Source organism: Barbus barbus (genome assembly GCF_936440315.1).
Source record: "Barbus barbus genome assembly, chromosome: 1".
Taxonomy (NCBI): Eukaryota; Metazoa; Chordata; class Actinopteri; order Cypriniformes; family Cyprinidae; genus Barbus; species Barbus barbus.
Window position 1 is genome coordinate 7,876,014 of NC_136729.1, and position 24,288 is coordinate 7,900,301.

The 24,288-nt window shown below is 40.9% G+C and overlaps 1 protein-coding gene across 2 annotated transcripts in view; it reads right to left on the minus strand.

Moving 5' to 3' along the window:
• The window catches only part of LOC306858073 (elongation factor-like GTPase 1), a 139,142-nt gene that overhangs the window by 93,184 nt on the left and 21,670 nt on the right, over positions 1–24,288 (minus strand). For both annotated transcript variants that reach the window (XM_079398456.1, XM_079398455.1), the window contains exons 13-15: positions 1,335–1,489; positions 864–1,030; positions 199–334 (exon numbers count right to left, since the gene is read on the minus strand). In XM_079398456.1, the coding sequence (XP_079254582.1) occupies positions 199–334; positions 864–1,030; positions 1,335–1,489 (458 nt within the window). The remainder of the gene's footprint in view (positions 1–198; positions 335–863; positions 1,031–1,334; positions 1,490–24,288) is intronic.

The window sequence follows — 24,288 nt, forward strand, 5'->3', positions numbered from 1 at the left end:
TGTCATGGCATTCAGCTTCAGCCTAACCATGCATAAGCCAAACATAAAGCAAGAATATTACAAGAGTTTTGTCTTTGAGAAGTGCGATCACAGGTAAAAGTCAGTCTACTATCCTGTATTATAAACCAAAAGCAGAATGGCAAAAACAAATCATCTGAAACCTGTGAAGAGGAAAACTGAAGAAAACAGATGACCTACCGAGAACATTTCCTGAGGGTACTTCATCCAGATCCTCCAGCTCGCGGCCCATCAGCAGGTAGAGGCTGTTCACGGTACAGCAGGCCATGTGAGGGACGCTGGGTAAAACATCCACTACTGAACAACCCTCAGGCAGCTGAAGAAAAATCCCACATCAGCATTAGGCCTCACATTACCAGACAACACATGATTACATCCATCACATTTTTAAATAATTATTTTTTTAATAATTACTTAAAGTAATATTTTTATCAATTATAAAAAAAGTAAATTATTTCTAAATATAAAAATACACAATACTAATTTGAATAATAATAATAGCAATAATAATAACGATGCAATTGTAAATTGTAAATAAGACATTATTATTATATTCAGAGATATATTATAATATATTCGGTATATTATATACATACAATGAATGAATGCCTCAGCTGTAGAGTCTTTTAATAGTTTTTGGGTTATAATGTTATAATTAGCTCCAGACAGCTTCAAACATGTGGAAATTAATTGGAAATGAACCCGAACGAGGCAGTTCTTTTACCCGAGTTCAAGTTCAGCAGGGTTAAGGATTATTAATTGTGTGATGATTATGTTATGAATTGCATTAATTCTTGGATAAGGAAACCGTCAGCGGTTATAAAGACAGACAAGCGGCTGCTCACCGCTCTGAGCGCCAGTGACGGATCGTATTTGGGTCCGAGCACAAACACCTTTTGGCCTTTTCTGACAACACCGCTGTAGACTCGTGCGAAGGCCACAAAATGCTCTTTGTTGTCCTCCTCGACTGCAGTTTTGACCGAAAGAGCCTCTGTCTGCGCACACAGAGCATCTGCGAACAAAGTTGATGTACAGTGGTGACCAAAATTATTAATGACAAAATGAATGTTTGGAAATATAAACTGATATTTCCTACTGACACACTACAGCAAAAGATAGAAATAACTGACTTAAAACCATTTTATAGCTGGTGAAACTACTAGTGTTCTAATAATTTTGGCCACCACTGTATCAATCTAAGTATGAAATGGACATCATGATACTTAGGAAATATAGCCTGTGACATGCAAGCTCAAAGACAGCTTATTTACTCATTCACTGTCACACATGCAGCATTGAAAGTGTTAAACTCTTGCCTGTGACGGCACCGCTGGCCGGGGCCACTGGGGTTGAAGCCCCTCTAGCATCAGCTGACCCGAGGCTTTCTGCGCTCTGATTGGCAGCTTGTCTCTCTGCGTGCCGCTGCCTGGCCAGTTCCCTTCTCTGGGCGATCTCCTCGTGAGTCAACGGCCTGGAGGTACGAAAACATCACAAACCATAATGCACGGTTATGAACCGCACTTGGCAAGATCACAACTGGACAGCGGGAGATACTACTGCGGGTTATAGTGTTTTCTCTGCACTTTATTACAGGCTGACCGAGTCACCTGTTTGGTGATTCATTGGTCAACCTCTCATATATAAATGTGTGATGTGCTCAGCTAAAGTAATGAGTGCTTAATAGTTATTATTTAGCCAAACAGTTAATAAACAAACATGCAAAAACATACGTTCCCTGTCGATACTCCACTCGTACTGCGTCTTGTTAAAGATGCTATGGGAAAAAGCCTTTTTTTCTCCTGAACTGAAGCCTTATTCAATCACGCAGTGAAACGGCACGACTATTGTTTCGTGCAGTGTGTAAAAAACAAACCAATGGGTCAGTAGCGGAGCTGCACGAGCCTATGGCGATGAAGCATGCCAGATCCCGCCAGAATGGGCTGGGCTATCTGGTTATATAAGCGGCCTTTTCGCCAAGACGAAGTCGTCGTTGCTGAAGGAGAAGAAATCTGAGGATCCTAATCCTCAGATTTCTTCTCCTTCAGCAACGACGACTTCGTCTTGACTGATCCCAGAAGCCTACTCGCTGTTGACACGCCTCGCAGCTGGACCAGCAAACTCAAATCTGCTCGGCTGAGTCGCCGCCTTTTCCTCACGCTCTAGCATCGCAGCAGTTCCATTCCCGTTCGCTGCCGCCATCCGGTGAGTGCTATAAAATAGCATATTTCTCGGCGTTGTTGCAAATGCCGCAACAGAGAGTGTGGCTCGTGCAGGGAATCCTGCTCCAGAATCCCGATGCAGAAGAGCAGTGAGCACACGCCGCCTGTCTGGGTCTCGCCCACGCAGAGACTGCGCGCTCACTCTTGAATGAATCTCACTCTTCCCGCTCGCTGTCCGCCTTCTGTGAAGGCAGCTCCGCTCTCCTGTTTCTCCTCTCTCAGCAAAGCTTGGAGAATGAAACATCAGAGCCACGGAGCTTCCCGCAGTGCTCTGATCCGCCGGTGTTCACATGTGAGAATCAGAGCTCCTCTATTCTCTTTGGCGGACCGGAGTGGAAAGCTATGTGTGTGCGTCGCTGAGGCTGCGCTCACACAGGCAGCCTGCTTTCACAGAAAGCTCCTGCGTGCTCGCTTTGAGCCCCGCCTCTCACGTTTCTCTTCTCCCAGTCACCTCGGAGAAAGAGGCGGTAAAATCGCGGGCTGAGCGTTCAGGCTTAAGTGATTTTTCGGGCCGGCATAGCCCCGCGTGTTTCACTCTGCATACAGTGCTTTGATCTGCCAGCGCGTGTGGATTAGCGCCTCTCATTACACTGAGTGGCTCAATCCTTCTGCGCGCATTGTAAAATGCTGCGCTGGGCGGCCCCGCCTCTCACGTTTCTCTTCTCCCAGTCACCTCGGAGAAAGAGGCGGTAAAATCGCGGGGCTGGACGTTCAGGTTTGAGTGATTTTTTGCGCCAGCATAGCTCCGCGTTTTTCACTCTGCATACAGTGCTTTGATCTGCCGGTGTGTTTACACTAAGAATTAGCACCTCTTGCAGCTCTTTGATCTGCCAGCGCTGCTTTCATTATGAAAGCGTCAGTCTGTCCCTGCCGCACTCACGGTTCCCCTTCTTCAATGAAGGTGGCCACGCCTCCCCTGCTCTAGTGTTTCTACTCTCCCAGTTATCTCGGAGAAGAAACTGCAAGCTCCAGGGTTCGAGCGATCAAGCTTAAGTGAATTTACGCCGGCGCAGCCCCGCGTTTCACTCTCCACTCAGCCCTTTGATCTGCCAGCGCGGGAGTTTGTGTCTCGCTCTGTTTTGCTAACGGCTCGCCTTCTTCAGTGAAGACGGCCCATCCCCTCGTCCGCTACGAGCGGATCTGAGAGTATGCGCATGGCACTTTTGATCTGCCGGTTTGTTTACACAATGGTAATTATTACCCCTCTTCTAAACAGTGGTTGATCCTTTTAGGCAGATCGAAAGAAAGTTGTCACTATGATTATAACTGACAGCTTCAAACTCCTGACACTTCTGGGCCGTGCCCACAGGGGCTGAATGGTCTCGTTACAAAGCTTCGAGTCTAGCGCCCCCAAACGGCCTCTGTCACACCTCCAAGCACCCCCTTCAGCTCTGGGTGCCGACGGCAATGAGTTTGTGGTAAATACTGTTGTGAACACTGGGCCCTTTCAAATAGCGCCCACACGACTGATCGCTGTTATAGCAAGGAAAATAAAACAAACATTTTCAAAAAGAGAGCACATTCCTCTCCCTCTTATCACTGCCACTCGAAACGATTCAACCCCTCACCACACGGGCTGAGGTCTGGCAGGCCATCCCCGGAGTGTCAGACTGGGTAATGTGGATAATTAAAATGAGGTTACTCACTGCGATTCGCTCAGAGATCCCCGCACTTCAGTGATGTGGTTCCCACCTCTGTTCAAGATTCAAGAGTTTTATTTGTCACATACACAATTATACAGAGTATAACCAGCAGTGAAATGTAGGTCAGGTCCGCTCCAAGGACAGTGCAATTATAAAGTATACAAATATTAAGAGAAGAATAGTAGAAAAAAAAAAATAAATAAAAAGAATAAAATAAAAAGATAGATAAAAAATATAAATATAAATGTGCAGGTCAGTATGTTGTTGACTTAAATAGTACTAAGAGGAATGTGCAAAATAATGTGCAAAAAAGTTGTACAGGGTATATAATAGCAGCAATATGAGGTAGAGAAAAATTATGAATAGCTTATTGATATGGTGATATTTACATGGAGTCAAGTGATGTTATGACACAGAGTTAGAGTTTAGGAGCCTGATGGCCTGGGGGAAGAAGCTCCTCCTAAGTCTCTCAGTTTTTGCCATCAGGCTACGGAAGCGCTTACCAGATGGAAGCAAAGTGAATAGCTGGTTACCAGGGTGATTTGAGTCCTTGATTATTTTGACAGCTCTAATTTTGCAGCGTTTGAGGTAGATGTCCTGCAGAGAGGGGAGAGCAGACCCTGAGATGCGCTCAGCTAAGCGCACAACTCTCTGTAGTGCTTTGCAGTCCTGATTGGAGCTGTTTCCATACCACACTGAGATGCACTGAGTCAATACACTTTCTATGGTCCCTGAATAGAAAGTTTTCAGGATTGCTGGTGAGACCCTGAATTTCCTCAGCTGTCGCAGATGGTACAGTCTTTGCCTGGCTTTCTTAACCTGTGTTTGGATGTGTGTAGTCCAAGTCAGGTTCTCGGAGATGTTTACACCGAGGTACTTGAAGCTGCTCACCCTCTCCACAGGGGTCCCACTGATCATAAGAGGAGTGTAGGGCTGCTGCTGTCTCTTCCTGAAGTCCATGATCAGCTCTTTAGTTTTGCTCACATTCAGAGAGAGACAGTTGTCCTGGCACCATGATGTGAGTCTCTCTACCTCGTCCAAGTATGCGGTCTCATCGTTGTTGGAGATGAGGCCCAGAACCACAGTATCATCAGCGAATTTGACAATAGATGTGGAGCTGTGAGAGGACACGCAGTCATGCGTGTAGAGAGAGTAGAGCAGGGGACTCAGGACACAGCCCTGTGGGGCTCCTATGTTCAGAGTGATGGAGTTTGAGGTGAACTGGCCAACTTTCACCACTTGAGGTCTGCCGGTGAGGAAGTCTTGAATCCAGTCACAGAGTGAGGAGTTTAGGCCGAGGTCTGTGAGTTTAGATGCCAGCTTGATGGGGACTATAGTGTTGAAAGCTGAGCTATAGTCAATGAATAGCAGCCTTACATAATTTCCATTGTTGCTATCCAAGTGTGTGAGGGAAGAGTGGAGAACGTGAGAAATGGCATCGTCCGTGGATCTGTTTGGGCGATAGGCAAACTGAAGAGGGTCCAGAGTATCAGGGATGGAGGAGCAAATGTGGCTCTTTACAAGTCTCTCAAAAACCTTCATGACTATAGATGTGAGGGCAACTGGGCGATAGTCATTCAGGCAAGAGGGTTTATTGTTCTTTGGCACAGGGATAATGATGGATTTTTTGAATGAGGTGGGAACCACGGCGGTAGCAAGGGACTCATTAAAGATAGAAGTGAGCAAACCAGCGAGCTGATCGGCGCAGGACCTCAGAACACGGCCGGTTATCCCATCAGGTCCGGCTGCTTTCCTGATGTTCACTTTCTTTAGCGCCCTCCGAACCTCATCCTCCGACACGGTGATTACAGGATCATCGCTGCTCTGCCTGTTGCTTCCAGACGCGCTGGTCGGCAGAAACGCGCCGCCGCCGTTGCCATCGAAGCGGCCGTAGAAGATGTTTAACTCGTCGGCCAGCAACGGATCTGCTCTCACCTCCGCGGAGGATTTGTTTCCGAAGTCACAGATGGTCCTCAGTCCCTGCCACATCCGTCGAGAGTCGTAGAGCTGGAAATGAGACTCAATTCTCTCTCTGTATCTGTGTTTGGCGGCTCTTACTGCGCGTCGGAGAGCATAGCACGATGCTTTGTACTCGCTCGTATTCCCAGACAGAAGAGCAAGGACACCTCCTGTGCTCTGAGGTGATGACTTGGCTGGCAAAGGGCTCCGTAGAAATGGTCCCTCCAGCCCAGAGCGAGTCGGGTTCCCATTCCTTGTCCCCGAAAAGGATGACGGCCCATCCTTGGTCTCAGAACACCTGAATCGTGCCCTCGTAAAGAGGTCATTCAGGATGATCACGCTGAAGCAGATCCCCTCGCAAATTTGCACAGGGGACTGGTTCTTTCTCTGGACCTGAAAGGCCATACTTTCACATCCAGATAGCCCCCCATCACAGACTATTCTTGTGATTTGCCTTTGAGGGAGTGGCTTATCAGTACACGGTCCTTCCTTGGATGGTCTCTGGCCCCCCCGCACCAAGATAGCTGGCTCATTCTGGCCCAGTCAGAGGTGGAGCTACTTTCACACAGGACCCTCTTCCTCAGCCACTTAGAGCGGCCTCCCTCAAGAGCAGCACCGCTCGCCCTCTCAAAGCGTTCAGAGAATGCTGGGCCTCATGGCCTCAGCATCGCCAATGCTACAGCTGGGCCCGCTTCACATGCGAAGGGTGAGCCAGGCCTGTGTTACAGCCCTGGAGGGGCGTGGTCATGGGAATGGTCTGCATCAGGAAAATTGACACGATAGACGCCTCCAACACAGGTTGGGGGGCGCTGTGTGAAGGCAAACCGGCCTTCGGCCATTGGTCGAAAGAAGAGAATGGCTTGCACATCAACTGCTTGGAGATGCTAGCAGTATGTCGAGCCCGCCAGTTTTTCCTGCCAGAACTAATAGGACGCTATGTGCTGATTCGCTCAGCTCAACCTGCGCTCGCTGAGAGCAGCGCACTTGCCGGGCAGATTGAAGCAAGGAGCGGATTTGTTATCTCGGAGCAATGTCCCCTCAGAGTTGTGGATGCTCCATCCGCAGGCGGTTCGGATGATCTGGAAGATCTTTGGCAGGCCGAAATAGATCTTTTTGCCTCCAAAGACAGCTCTCACTGCCCAATTTATTATTTGAAGGTCAAGGCCCACGATTGGCCCAACCTCCTCCTTTATGTATTCCCCCCGATCGCCCTGATTCCACAGGTCATCAGGCGAATCAGGGAAAAAGCGAATCGGGAGTTATCCTTGTTATGCCCTGTCAGAGCTTTGAGGATCTACTTTGAGTGTTCCGCCTCCTTTAGGCGTACGGAACAGCTCTTTGTTAGCTTCGGTAACCACGCCAAAGGGCATCCGGTCACGAAGCAGAGACTCTCTAAGTGGATAGTGGATAGTAGATGCTGTTATGCTGGCGTACTCTTCTTTGGGCCTACAATGCCCCATTGGAGTACATGCCCATTCTACTAGAAGCATCGCCTCGTTATGGGCGTGGTCTAGCGGTGTGTCCATTACAGAGATTTGTGCGGTGGCTGGCTGGGCCTCGCCGTCCACATTTGCTAGGTTTTATAACCTGGACGTACCAGCCTTACAGGCCAGGGTCCTCTCTGCTTAGATGAGCGTAAATGCATACGTTGTGGGAAAAATCCTAACGGAGAATTCTTGACTGCGAGGCACTCAAGCTCTCTTGTGGGTTCCTTGCATACTTCGGTCCTGGAAGTACTGAGTATGTAAGAGTTAAATGGAACGATCACCCTGGCAGAGCATGTCCTCTATGAGTTTAGCTCGCTTTAGCCCGGAGTATACTTTTGTACCTCCCTATGAGCATTAAATGCTTATGGAGGTATATTAGGCAGTCGTTCCTCAACCTTAGCACGGCGTGATTGAATTGTATACCCATAGCGTCTTCAACAAGACGCAGTACGAGTGGAGTATCGACAGGGAACGTACTCGGTTACTATCATAACCTCGGTTCCCTGAGATACGGAACGAGTACTGCGTATTTTGCCGTGCAAGGTAGCAGCACGACTCAGTCGTCGCTTCAGTCGAAGTAACCTGAGGATCCTAAGGCAAAACTGCCACTTATATAGCCAGATAGCCCAGCCCATTCTGGTGGGATCTGGTGGGCTTCGTCGCCATTAGCTCGTGCAGCTCCGCTGCCAACCCATTGGTTCGATTTTTACACACTGCACGAACCAATAGTCGTGCAGTTTCACTGCGTGATTGAATAAGGCTTCAGTTCAGGAGAAAAAAAGGCTTTTTCCCATAGCGTCTTTAACAAGATGCAGTACTCGTTCCGTATCTCAGGGAACCGAGGTTACGACAGTAACCAAGTACGTTTAGCAAATTACAATTTTTACTGAAAAAATATGTCTGTTTATATATATATAATTGCAATAATTAGCCCCAGATAGCTAATATGAGTAAATAGCAAATATGAGGAAATAAATTGAAAATAAATTGGAAATGAAGTCAAACGAGGCTATTAAAAAATAATAATAATAATTTATCAATTAAAATATTATTACTATTAATTTATTTTATTGTATTATTATTATTATTATTAATAAATTGCAATTTGAATAAAACATTTAAAAGGAAATTAAATTGACAGTTGTACAATACATCTGCGATGCTAACATACACCCATTTCTAATGGATGAAGCCTTGGCCTGGAAGAGAGGTCATCAGGTGGTCCCCAACCTTCTCTGGGTGTTTCGACCCTTAACCACAACACCCCAAAATTACAATTATGAGAAAAATAATAAGAATACAAATTATTATTATTATTATTATTATATTCTAATAATTGTATTTTTGTCCATTTAATTTCCTTTACATATTATATTCATATTACAATTCAAATTCCTGTTGGATATATCTGATTCAATTCCAACTCATGAATTGCAAATTTTAAAATTTGCTCAACCCTGGTAATAAATCGTTGCAAAATTTTGTTATTATTATTTGAATGCCAAATGTAATGATGTTGAACATGGATGTACTCCATGTTTTAGCCTCTATTTAGTGTAAATTTTATGGTCAAATAAATTAAATCATTCATGGAACATGGAAAAAAAAATATTATTTCTGAATAACTACAGTGTCTTAAGGTAACATAAAACCATAGCCAAAACCCCCAAAAATCCAAGACGGGCACTTTTTGCGCAAGCCATTATCACAGACATCCAATTTCAACAGTAGAGATAAGTGAATTGATTCAAGAATTTCTATTTCAAAAAGAAGCGGACATGCCATTACAAGAACAAAAGGAGCTACAGACAAGCTTTAATATAACACCAAACTCTTACAATTGTTTGAGATATAAATCTCTAATTGCTTAAAGTCAAACTGGGTGGAAGGTTAAACTGTACTGGTTAACTACAGTTGCTATTAACCACAAATAAACAATTTTAGGTCTTAATCACACTCAATAGGTTTTTACCCACTTGGCACTTTTTTTTCAACTTCCGCTCCATTAGTATTTCAATCATGTTGCGTGTGTCATGTTTCATTTCAGTCCTTCTCCGAATCGTCACGTTTTCCTTTTCAAAGGTCTGAATGTGTTGCTTATTGGCAATAATGGAAACAGCATGAAGCTCATGTACAAGCTCGTCCACTGCGGTCATGAAGTAATGGGTACAGAACCTAACAGCAAAGTCTTTAAAAACCACAAGAGGGATTGTTTTTTAATACTCTCAAGGGAAGAAAAAAAATGATATAGGAATGGAAACAAATTGTTTCTAAATCTGTACACATAGCACACAATCTACTCACAAAACACACTTCATCAGACATTAAACTACAGATGTTTTCCACAGAAAACAACTTTTATGGAAATCTGCCAATTCAATATCTACATTTTACATAATTATGTTTTCTAAAAATAATTAGACATATCAATAACTCTTGGGCTCAAGACGACCAAAGTACACAAATCTGACCAAATTACCATTGTTTTATCTAAGAAAATAAAAAATAGAAGGTCATTAATAATGTACACATCTGCATGCTTACACATTTTTCAAATATACTGATATTGAAATAAGCATCACCAATCTAAAGCTAATTTGCTCATATATTATTTATTTCATGTGTGTGTCTTTGCATGTGAGCACTGAACAGCCCAACCAATTTTCTGCCTACCGACTGCCTTGTGCCATTAATAAAAACCTCCGGCACCAGCAGCCAATCAGTCGAGCCAACATATTAGCGTTTCATGCAGGGCATGTGTAAGAGTGGCTGACAAACCTCCCACACGTCAAATTACACACACACACACACACACTGACCCACATTGATCATTGCTATGACAACCCCAAAGGTGGAGGAATGCATGTGTGCTTTGCAGGTTTCCTGATGTAGATCATTCAATTGGAAAAAAGGAGAGCAAACTAGCAGACTTGACCTGAGTATATGTCAGCCGTGTGCCATTCAATTCCTCAAAGTGAACTGAGGTGACAGGCTGGATGTAAATCTGAACCGAGGAATAATGTATGGAAAGAAATGCATAACAACTTGTATTTTGTTTTATGTTTAAATAGGGCAAAAAATTAGTTTTGAATTGCCAAAATAGACTACCATTCAAAATTTTGTTCAAATGTTTAAATCATTCTAATATGCTGTTTTGCTGCTGAAGAAACATTTATTATTATTATCATCAATGTTGAAAAAAGTTGTGCTGCTTCATATTTTCTGTGGAAAATGCAATACATTTTTTTCAGGACACTTTGATGAATGGAAAGTTTAAAAAGAACAGCATTTCATGAAAAACAATATAAATAAATATACAGTGGGGCAAATAAGTATTTGATACACTGCCGATTTTTCAAGTTTTCTCACTTACAAAGAATGGAGAGATCTGTAATTTTCATTGTAGGTACAGCTCAACTGTGAGACAGAATATAAAAAAAAAAACCCAGAAAATCACATTGTATGATTTTTGAATAATTAATTTCCATTTTATTGCATGAAATAAGTATTTGATACAATAGAAAAATAGAACTTAATATTTGGTACAGAAACCTGTGTTTACAATTACAGAGGTGAGAAGTTTCCTGTAGTTCTTGACCAGGTTTGCACACACTGCAGCAGGGATTTTGGCCCTCTCCTCCATATCTTTCAAGTTTTGGTGCTGTCACTGGGCAACACAGAGTTTCAGCTCCCTCCATATATTTTTTATTAGGTTCAGGTTTGGAGACTAGCTAGGCCACTCCAGGACCTTGAAATGCTTCTTACGGAGCCACTCCTTAGTTGCCCTTGCTGTGTGTTTGGGGTCATTGTCATGCTGGAAGATCCAGCCACGACCCATCTTCAATGCTCTTACTGAGGGAAGGAGGTTGTTGCCCAAAATCTTGCGATACATGGCCCCATCCATCCTCCCCTCAATACGGTGCAGTCGTCCTTTCCCTTTTGCAGAAAAGCACCCTCAAAGCATGATGTTTCCACCCCCATGCTTCACGGTTGGGATGGTGTTCTTGGGATTGTACTCATCCTTCTTCCTCCAAACACGGTGAGTGGAGTTTCTACCAAAAAGTTATATTTTGGTCTCATCTGACCACATGACCTTCTCCCATGCCTCCTCTGGATCATCCAGATGGTCTTTGGCAAACTTCAGACGGCCTGGACATGCGCTGGCTTAAGCAGGGGGACTTGCGCACGCTGCAGGATTTTAATCCATGACAGTGTAGTGTGTTACTAATGGTAACCATTGAGACTGTGGTCCCAGCTCTCTTCAGGTCATTGACCAGGTCCTCCCGTTTAGTTCTAGCCTGATCCCTCACCTTTCTCAGGATCATTGATACTCCATGAGGCGAGATCTTGCATGGAGCCCCAGTCCGAGGGAGATTGACAGTCATCCTGAATTTCTTCCATTTTCTAATAATTGCGCCAACAGTTGTTGCCTTCTCACCAAGCTGTTTGCCTATTGTCCTGTAGCCCATCCCAGCCTTGTGCAGGTCTACAATTTTGTCCCTAGTGTCCTTAGACAGCTCTTTGGTCTTGCCCATAGTGGAGAGGTTGGAGTCTGATTGATTGAGTGTGTGAACAGGTGTCTTTTATACAAGTAACGAGTTCAAACAGGTGCAATTAATACAGGTGATGAGTGGAGGATAGGAGGGCTTCTTAAAGACAAACTAACAGGTCTGTGAGAGCCAGAAGTCTTGCTGGTTGGTAGGTGATCAAATACTTATTTCATGCAATAAAATGGAAGTTAATTATTTAAAAATCATACAATGTGATTTTCTGGATTTTTTTTTAGATTCTGTCTCTCACAGTTGAGGTGTACCTACGATCAAAATACAGATCTCTCCATTCTTTGTAAGAGGGAAAACTTGAAAAATCGGCAGTGTATCAAATACTTATTTGCCCCACTGTAAATGTAACAATATAAATGTCTTGATAAATTTTCTTGCTGAAAAATAATTAAACAATACTGACCCCAACAGAGACTGAATGACTTCTAAACAGTTATGTATATAGGCAATTCATATACATTTATTTATTGTTATTATTATTATTTTATTTACTTATTTTATTTTATAGGTCAATTCATTAATTAAATCCGGTTAATCAATCTGGTTTAGCGGATGAAAATTTAGCCTGGCTGAATCTAGTACAATGCTTTAAATGGAAACGTTTATGTTAAAAACTGAAAACTGTCCCTTTCCAAATTAATAAACTAAACTAACTCAATTCAAATTCACACCAATTAATTGAAATGCAAATTTACATTAAAAATTCTGGAAACATGGACATGTAAGAATTTTATTTAGGCTACAAGTCAGTCTAACAGGTATCCACATATGGATTTTAAATAAACCCTTCATTACAAACAAAGACATAATATATTATTATTAAAATGTAATATTCTCTCATGCAAGCATTAGTTTCCTCCTGGCATGTTTTGTAAAACTCGCTCAACAGAAGCCTCTAACAAATCAAGACGAAGGATCAAATGAACTACAAGTAGCAGTGCTGCTTTTGCCAAAGTCTCCCTCCAGCACAGGATATCTGGGTTTGCTTAAATGACACTGTTTTGATATGTAAAGGCTGAAACAGTGCCTTTGAAATGTGGGTCAGGGTATAATGCTAGCAGCTGCTGCCGTCGCAAATTTATAAGCTGAAATCTGAGATGCATTGTGGTCTAAACGAACGCTTTGTTCATTTTCTCAGCATCTTTGTGTTTGCAACGCTCCCTTCTCTTAGTTTTATCAGCTCACTCCAAAGGGTCAAAGGTTATCTGATGTGGGAGGGTCTACATGCATTTGATGCTGTCAGGCTAATGTGCTTATGGACTATCACGTGTAGATATGATGTTTTGAAAGAAAATACGAAAGGAAAGCTCATTTACAAGCTAAAAGCTGTACTCACAGGAGATGATGTCATCCTTCAGACCTCGCCACACCCCCCCACCCTTCACTTATAGAGCCAAGAAAATAAATACATGGGTTTTTCTTTAAATATGGGCACTTTTGGCCCAGAGAAATTAAACTCCCTTAAATAACCTTTTCAAACACTGTCCAACAGTTCATGCACCACAGAAGAATTTGTTTTTTTTTTTTGTTTTTTTTTATATATACCTTAACTGCAATGAATAAACGTTATTCCCATCTCAAACCACCAATAATTCTACAATGGAAATGACAATTTAAGCATTTTTAGAATAAACAGCTAACTCATTTGTCTTGCTAAGGCTAACTTCACAGCTAGGATTTTATTTATAGTAATAATAAAAAATAAAAGATATGTTGATATGTTCACACATTGGAAATAGTATACAATTTTTTTTTAAATGTATGCATTTACATGGGTAAAAATCTTTAATTATATTCTAATATATATTAGAAAATAAATCGAATTATAATATATTAATTATAATAATTATAATTAGATTTATTTTTCTAATATTCATCTCAAGAAATATGTGCTCTTCTCTGACATAAATGAAAAGGAGTCATAAATTGTGAACGGATACAGAAATAAACTATTATCTTTATTTAAGAGCAAAGCAAGTATTGATATAAAATAATCACACTGAAATTCAGTTCATTTAATTAGATTACCTTAAATCTATCTATCTATATTTACAGTATCTCACAGAAGTGAGTGCTGCCAGCATTGCTGCAGAGGTTGAAGGGGTGGGGGGGGGGGGTCAGCCTGCTCAGACCATACGCCGCACACTGCATCAAATTGGTCTGCCTATTCTAAAGATGATGCACAAGAAAGCCCGCAAACAGTTTGCTGAAGACAAGCAGACTAAGGACATGGATTACTGGAACCATGTCCTGTGGTCTGATGAGACCAAGATAAACTTATTTGGTTCAGATCGTGTCAAGCGTGTGTGGCGGCACAAAGACTGTGGTGAGGAGTACAAAGACTGTGTGTCTTGCCTACGGTCAAGCATGGTGGTGGGAGTGTCATGGTCTGGGGCTGCATGAGTGCATTGAGGGAAACATGAATGCCAACATATACTATGACACACTGAAGTAGAGACTGGGCCGCAGGGCAGTATTCCAAAATGATAACGACCCCAAACACACCTCCAAGATGACCACTGCCTTGCTAAAGAAGCTGAGGGTAAAGGTGATGGACTGGCCAAGCATGTCTCCAGACCTAAACCCTATTGAGCATCTGTGGGGCATCCTCAAACGGAAGGTGGATGAGCGCAAGGTCTCTAACATCCACCAGCTCTGTGATGTTGTCATGGAAGAGGACTCCAGTGGAAACCTGTGAAGCTCTAGTGAACTCCACGCCCAAGAGAGTTAAGGCATTGCTGGAAAATAATGGTGGCCACACAAAATGACACTTTGGGCCCAATTTGGACATTTTCACTTAGGGGTGTACTCACTTTTGTGGCCAGCGGTTTAGACATTAATGGCTGTGTGTTGAGTTATTTTGAGGGGATAGCAAATTTACACCGTTATACAAGCTGTACACTCACTACTTTACATTGTAGCAAAGTGTCATTTCTTCAGTGTTGTCACATGAAAAGATATAATAAAATATTTACAAAAATGTGAGGGCTGTACTCACTTCTGTGAGATACTGTATATCTTTATATCTATCTATATCAGCGGATTTCAAAGTGTGGGGCGCGCCAGAGAATGTCAGGGGAGGCGCGGGGGGAAATTATTATAAATAAAATTTATAATTTAGTTTAATTATTATATGGATTTTTTATTATATTTAAATATTTTTATTTTAAACAATATTAAAAAATAATAAGTCAAAAATATGAAAAACATTTTTCACCCAGAAGGCCGTAGCTGTGAATTCGCTGCTGTTTAGCAAGCCCGCCAATATAGGTATATGCCTATTAATACAATGGAGCGGTTTCTGAGACCCCCTGATTCAAAGCCTTCAACTTCAGGGCTTAAACCCAAAAGACGACGATGTGATGATTAGTATTTGAGTTTAGGATTTACGTGGACAGGACCAGCTGATGAACCACAACCTTTGAGTGTGGTTTGTCAAGATATTTTGGCTAATGACAGCATGAGACCCGCAAAACTTCGACGGACGGACGGATGGATTAGGAAAAAAGAAACAAAGACAGCAAGAGAGATTGTCTATCTGGAGAAAAGGAGGGTGAGACGCAACTGAGTACAACAGAGAGTGAACACAAGCAAATAATGAAGATAAAAAGACCCACAAACACAGTAAAGAGCCACTGGGAGCCGCCCAGCTCCTCTTTGAATCTCTTCCTCACACTTGCCAGGGAGGAGAAGCAGGGAGCTGGCGGTCAAGGCCGAAATGCAGTGGCATATTAACCACAGCATTCTTGATTGAAGGAAACAGTATGATGTTAGACTGAATAAACAGGAGTACATTACCGCGGCCCAACTCTTTTTCCGTTCACAAATCACACTCACCCCTCGATGGCTCTAGCAGACCCAAAAGGAAATGGACTTGATCTCCATCGAGCTAGACATCGTTCGAAACACGCGGAGTAGAAGGTATTTAAGCATCAAAAGTGGCAAGGGAAATTGGCGTTTGAAAATCACCGTGCTAAATCCAGCTCAAACTGTCTCTCTCTTTCAGTCAGCAGAAAAGGTGTTTTGATGGCGCAGGGAAGAGAAGTCGTTTGGCACACATTCACCGGTGTTGTTCGCAAGTATGTTCAAAAGTTAAAAGAAACATTTTACACTCTTCAAGAATTAATTTTCAGTCAAGTTTTCTTAAAAAATAAATCATAGTTTAGTTTTGCATCGCCATCACCTAATTCTAGAAAATAAAATAAAACAGTAGAAACTGACAAGAAGTCACAATTATCATATAAAAAGTAAACAGCATTTTACACCATAATTCATAGTCATAATTATGACACAAAAATTTGAAATTGACAAAACAATTCACAATTATGAGAAACAAAAAATAAAGTCAAAGACGTGAGATAAAAAAGCATAATTATCACATAGAAACCAGATGTGTCAAAAATTACTAGATGATCATACAAATACTTATGAGATTGAAAGTCATTATGACAAAGTCGAAATTATGACACAAAGTAAACATTTTAGAATAAAAATTAATTAAACGTCTATGATTAGTTCAAATTAAGCCAAAAAGCAGATATGGGATTAAAAATTAATTTTAAATATAATTAAGGCATAAAAAAAAAAAAATCACTATACAAAACCAATAATTTTAGAATAACATGGCATATTGCGAGATTAAAAAGTTATAATTATGACAAAAGTTGAAACTGACGAAATTGAGATAAAAAATGTTCAACCTGTGAACATTAAAGCACTTTCAAGACTCAATTTTACAAATAATTTGCATAGAATATCTAATGTGCACAATCTTATGATTATGATCTGAATGTCATGATACAGATTTGACATACAGTACAAATCTATACAGTTTCTCTTCTATCCTGCTTTGATTTTTACACCGGCACCTCCTATGTAATGATAGCAATGTGAATTGCCAGTCTGCACTTCGAGAGGTCAAAGTTGAAATACTCTGATCTTTGAGCATGGCGTAACCACACTTGACCCGCATACAACATAGTCAGCATTAACACTAACTTGAAGCTTAGCTCAGTAGAGTTCAATGCACTGGGGAATATGGACAGAAGTCAGATCTCCATAATACATTCTATCTTTTAATTTCAAAAGACCAAGTAAATCCTGCTCCCATGACTCATGACTCATTTAACGTAAAACAAAGAATCAAAAATGACTATTTAAGCAAATACTGATTAATCAATTTACTACATTGGATCCTAGGATTGAATCATTTCTCTACATTAATCCCATCTCTCCCTGTACTTTCCTGTCACATCTCCACTATCCTGACAAATAAGGGAATGCATACATTTGGCGCCAATAAGACTATTTTTTTACAGCAGGGATACATTACACTGACCAAAAGTGGCACTGAAGACATTTATACTGTTACAAGAGATTTCATTTTCAAATAAATGCTGAAGTTTCTGTTTATCAAAGAATCCTGAAATAATAAAAATAATAATAATAATAATAATAATAATAATAATAATAATAATATGAAGCAGCGCAACTGTTTTCAACATTGATAATAATCAGAAATGTTTCTTGAGCAGCAAATCGGCATATTAGAATGATTTCTGAAGGATCATGTGACACTGAAGACTGGAGTAATGATGCTGAAAATTCAGCTTTGCATCACAGGAATAAATTACATTTTACAATATATTCCAATAGAAAACAGTTATTTTAAATTCTACAAATATTCTTGATTTACTGTTTTTTTTTTTTTTTTATCAAATATATGCAGCCTTGGTGAGCATTAAAAAAATACTATCAAATCCAAATACATATATACTGTACATATTTCTCTCCAAAGACCTGTCTTTTCAGCCAAGCCAATTTTTCACGATCCAATCATTTCCCAAAAGCTAAAAGTTTTCCATTGAATATTCTGTTACGCTATGTAATAAATCACATTGCAAAAGCAAACTGAAAACAGCACTTCATCTTGACTTATAAAGTTTAACCAGCTTACAGTTTCCCATCTCAACGCTGCCAAGACAGCAACTGGCTCCAGAACAGTGTTTCTTGCGTGTGAGTTCTGGCAGTCACATGCACATCTCTAATCACTCTTCCTGCTCTGCGCAAACATGGATTTTATTATCTGCAGTCTAATGCTACACGGGAGCTCTTGCAGCCGAAGAAACGCTACATGCAGCCTGCAAGCGTCTACACACGATCCATGACCCCTCTATCAAAACAACAGCGTGCGGGTTTGCCCAGGCCATCTGCTTCTAATGATTCAAAGTGCAACGGTCTCTCCACCCATTAAAGTTCAGATAATTCACTTTGACATCAGCGTGCCATAGCATCGACTGTCCAGTGTCACGACTAGCCGCTCAACGTGAAAGTGCGATGGTGAGGTCAAAGGTTGAGAACAAAGGCCCTAAAATCTTTCATGAATGATTTGTTGTTTGATGTGCCAAGACCATGAAAAATGTATCTATTTTTTAAGGCTGTTGTTATATTTATATTAAAAACATAATATCCCATGCACACACAAACACAATGTATACATTTTTAATACTATAAATTTTTAATACCATATAGCATGGTTTATTACTGTGATACATTTCGGATACAAATTTATATATTAAAGTAACATAACATACTACACAAAATTTATAATGTATTCATATATACATATATAAAATGATATATATATATGTGTGTGTGTGTGTGTGTGTGTGTGTGTGTGTGTGCGCATTAGAATGAATAACAATATATTTAACTTCTATATATACACTACTAAATTTATGCAATATTATATATTTAAAAATATATTTAATAATATTATATTGTTTCATATTATTTAAACTAATAATTTATTATGAAACTATTAAATAATCATTTTTTCAAGAACTATAAAAATCAGCCTGCCTGGAAGAAAACAAATTATATATATACACATATACACAGTGATGTGAAAAAGTGTTGGCCCCCTTCCTGATTTTTTATTTTATTGCATGTTTGTCACACATTAATGTTTCAGATCATCAAACTAATTTAAATATTAGTAAAAGATAACAAGTAAACACAACATGCAGTTTTTAAATGAAGGATTTTTTTATGAAGGGAAAACAAAATCCAAACCCACATGGCCCTGTGTGAAAAAGTGCTTGCCCCCCTCCCCCCCATGTTAAAACATAACTGTGTTTATCACACTGAGTTCAGTTTCTCTAGCCACCCCCAGGCCTGATTACTGCCACACCTGTTCGCAATCAAGAAATCACTTAAATAGGACCTGCCTGACAAAGTGAAGTAGACCAAAAGATCCTCAAAAGCTACACATCATGTTGTGTTCTGAGAGACTGTGCTGCACAGCTGACAGATGTCCTAACAGATATCTTCAACACCTCGCTGAGCCAGGCAGTCGTCCCCACGTGTTTCAAATCCACAACAATCATACCGGTACCAAAGAAATCACCTGTGTCCTGTCTCAATGACTACCGTCCCATAGCACTGACTCCAATCATGATGAAGTGCTTTGAGAGGCTAGTCATGCATAACATCAATACCAGCCTCCCCAACACACTCGACCCGCTCCAGTTTGCATACCGTCCAAACCGCTCTACGGACGATGCAATTTCCTCCACCCTCCACCTGGCTCTTACCCACCTAGAAAATAAAGACTCCTATGTTAGAATGCTGTTCATTGACTTCAGCTCGGCATTCAACACAATAATCCCACAACAGCTCATAAATAAGCTAAACCTGCTGGGCCTTAACAATTCCCTCTGTAACTGGATCCTGGACTTTCTAACTGGAAGACCTCAGTCAGTCCATGTCGGCAACAACACCTCGAGCACTACAACACTGAGCACAGGTGCCCCACAAGGCTGTGTGCTCAGCCCGCTGCTCTTCACACTGCTGACCCACGACTGCACTGCCAAGTTCAGCTCCAACCACATCATCAAGTTTGCTGATGACACAACAGTGGTAGGTCTCATCAGCAACAACGATGAAACGCACTACAGAGAGGAAGTGGCACAGCTGGCTGAATGGTGTGGCACAAACAATATGTCCCTCAATGTGGAGAAGACCAAAGAGGTTGTGATGGACTTCAGGAGAAACTCCGTTGACCACCCCCCACTGACCATCGACAGCTCGACTGTGGAGAGAGTCAGCAGCACTAAATTCCTGGGGGTGCACATCACAGAGAATCTCACCTGGACCACCAACACCATGTCACTCTCCAAAAAGGCACAACAGCGCCTACACTTTCTCCGCCGGCTGAAAAGAGCAAGTCTCCCTCCACCCATCCTCACCACATTCTACAGAGGCACCATTGAGAGTGTGCTGACCAGCTGCATCACTGTCTGGTACGGGAACTGCAGTGCTGCTGACCGCAAGACCCTCCAGCGGACAGTGAACACAGCTGCAAAGATCATCGGTGCCCCTCTCCCCTCCATCCTGGACATCTTCCTTACACGATGCTCCAGCAAAACCAACAGCATCGTGAAGGACTCCACCCATCCCTCCCACAGTCTCTTCCAGCTCCTACCATCAGGAAGACGGTACCGGAGCATCAGAGCCCGCTCCGCCAGACTGCTCAACAGCTTTTTCCCCCAGGCTGTGAGAGCCCTGAACTCAAACCACCCCGCCCCCCTCTGAAACCCTATGCAAACCCCTACCTCCTGAACATGGACCACCCCTCACCCCAAACCTTACCACACCAAAGAAAAACTGTCTGGAACTTTAATAATTTTTTTTTTATTTATTCTATTCTTATTTACACTATGGACACTCTCCTCTATGTGCACTATGGACACTCACACTTTACACTATGTGCACTATGGACACTTACACTTTACACTATGTGCACTATGGACACTTACACACACTGCTGCGTGTGCACAATCTCACAAAAGACTCAGCAATATATGTATGTTTACATGCTCATGCACTACAAATCATCCTGCACTGTTCCCCAACCAGCTGCTGACTCAAATGTCTCTCTTTGCACATGTACAGTATATTTGTGAAGCATTCGTATAGTTTGTATAGCATTCGTATAGTTTGTATTTTTTATCTTCTATTTTTTAGTTTGTATAGGGTAATATTTATGTGAAGCATTCGTATAGTTGTATTTTTTATCCTTTATTATTTTAGTTTGTATAGGGTAAATACTTATATATAGTATACTTATAGTTAAATCTGTTAGTAGTGTATAGGTTTATAGTGTTTTTTTTTTTTACTTCATTGTTGTATGTCTGTATTTATGTAGCACCGTGGTCCTGCGAGACACAACATTTCGTTCCACTGCATGTCCCCACATGTAGCGGAATGACAATAAAGCTCAACTTGAACTTGAACTTGAGATCCAAAGAAATTCAGGAACAATTGAGAAAGAAAGTAATTGAGATCTATCAGTCTGGAAAAGGTTATAAAGCCATTTCTAAAGCTTTGGGACTCCAGCGAACCACAGTGAGAGCCATTATCCACAAATGGCCAAAACATGGAACAGTGGTGAACCTTCCCAGGAGTGGCCGGCTGACCAAAATTACCCCAAGAGCGCAGCGACGACTCATCCAAGAGGTCACAAAAGACCCCACAACAACATCTAAAGAACTGCAGGCCTCACTTGCCTCAGTTAAGGTCAGTGTTCATGACTCCACCATAAGAAAGAGACTGGGCAAAAATGGCCTGCATGGCAGAGTTCCAAGACGAAAACCTCTGCTGAGCAAAAAGAACAAAGACTCGTCTCAGTTGCCAGAAAACATCTCGATGATCCCCAAGACTTTTGGGAAAATACTCTGTGGACTGACGAGACAAAAGTTGAACTTTTTGGAAGGAGTGTGTCCCATTACATCTAGCGTAAAAGTAACACAGCATTTCAGAAAAAGAACATCATACCAACAGTAAAATATGGTGGTGGTAATGTGATAGTCTGGGGCTGTTTTGCTGCTTCAGGACCTGGAAGACTTGCTGTGATAAATGGAACCATGAATTCAGCTGTCTACCAAAAAATCCTGAAGGACAATGTCAGGCCATCTGTTCGTGACCTCAAGCTGAAGCGAACTTGGGTACTGCAGAAGGACAATGATCCAAAACACACCAGCAAATCCACCTCTGAATGGCTGAAGAAAAACAAAATGCAGACTTTGGAGTGGCCTAGTCAAAGTCCTGACCTGAATCCTATTGAGATGCTGTGGCATGACCTTAAAAAGGCGGTTCATGCTCGAAAACCCTCCAATGTGGCTGCATTACAACAATTCTGCCAAGATGAGTGGGCCAAAATTCCTCCACAGCACTGTAACAGACTCATTGCAAGTTATCGCAAACGCTTGATTGCAGTTGTTTCTGTTAAGGGTGGCCCAACCAGTTATTAGGTTTAGGGGGCAAGCACTTTTTCACACAGGGCCATGTGGGTTTGGATTTTGTTTTCCCTTCATAATAAAAAAAAAAACATCATTCAAAAACTGCATGTTGTGTTTACTTGTGTTATCTTTGATTAATATTTAAATTTGTTTGATAATCTGAAACATTAAAGTGTGACAAACATGCAAAAAAAAAATCAGGAAGGGGGGCCAACAATTTTTCACACCACTGTGTGTGTATGTATATGTATGTATGTATGTGTATATATATATATATATATATATATATATATATATATATATATATATATATATATATATATATAAAAAGAGTTAATTTGCAAAAACAGATAACTCCGTTTCTATCAATTCTCGGAAATCATGCGTTTTCATTGTGCATTCCAATTAATCTCAATCAAACTGCAGTTGGGTTATTATTACTAGGTTAAAAAATAACAACAAAAAAGGTAACTAACACAACATGATAAAGTAATAAAAAAAACATGTTTTTTGAACATATAAAAAAACGGAGTTATCTGTTTTTACTGTTTTTCACCTACTGGAGAAGGTGAGAAGACAGACAAAATGTGACAACAAAAGGGCTGAAATCATGTACGTAAGTGTAAGATTTTGTGAGTGGGTGGAATGTTTAAAAAGAGATGGAAACAAAGATCCACTTGACTGAATTATCTTCAACACCATCTAATTTAATTTTACAGTTCCACCCGACCCAATTAATAATAGAAAGTGTCTAATCCGAGATCAGTCCTAAAGGGGCCATGTGCTTTTGTTTCCGTCTGCGAGCTGACTGACACACTGACTCCAGAACAAAGAGTCTGAGCAGCTCATGTCCTCAGATCCAGGGTCATGTGAGGAGTCTGACGCGGATGAGAGCGCCATCTAGTGCCCGCTCTCGGATCTGCGACGGGCATTGTTCCACAGCGCTGACACAATGCCACCTTACTTAAGGTGAAAGCTGAAAAACATTTATTTATAGCCCAGACACAAAGTACATCAACAGGGACAGGATCTAAGCCAGCGACTTTACCGTAGGATATCAATTCTCATAGTCCAGCAACAAAGGAAAAACACAGCAGCACAAACTTGAGCTCACACACAGAGCGAGCTCGGTGCCGTATCGATCAACTTTACTACAGTGAAGCTACATCACTGTTTGGCCAAGGTCCATTAAGTTTGTAGAACCCAAGGGCTACAGCAAACTTAAACATACACATGCAGATCTATTATTCAGGATCCTAGAGTTTTCATCCTACACAAAAGCCTGAAGGAATGTACACAGGATTCCTTCTGGAATTTCTCTTATCATTTGGAACCAAACCTAAAAGAATCCTAATGGGAAATGAATAAGATCCCAAAGGATAAACAGCAACTAGAAAACAATACTAGTATTTTTATAGCCATTGAATATTTTTATCAGAAATCTATTTACACTACTAATAATGCCGGTCAAAAGTTTGAAAATAATAAAAACAATTAAATGTTTTTGTCTCTTCTGCTCCCCAAGGCTGTGTTTATTTAATCTAAAAAGATTAATAAATTGAACAGAAAAGCATTATTACAATTTAAAATAACTGAATTTGTTCCAATTTTTTATTTGAATATATTTTAACAAAAATATTAACCACCAAAAATCCTTTTCAACACTGATGATAATAAGAACCATTATTAATAATTGAGCACCAATAATAATTGATAATATTAGAATGATTTCTGAAGGATCATGTGACACTGAAGACTGGAGTAACGATGCTGAAAATTCAGCAGTGCATCAAAGGAATAAATTACATGATATATTCAATATATTAAAAATAACACAAAAACTGTTATTTGAAACTATAATAATATTTCACAATATTTGTGTTTTTACTGTTTTTTTTATCAAATAAATGCAGCCTTGGTGAGCATTACATACTTTAAAAACATTTTTAAAAAATCTTACTGACCCAAAAACTTTGAACGGCAATGTACTTTTTGAAAATAAACATTATTTGAGTTTTTTTTTTTTTTACTTTTAATAATCCTAATTATTCAAACCTTTGACTGGTAGTATACATAGTACTGGAATAACCTTTTGCTAC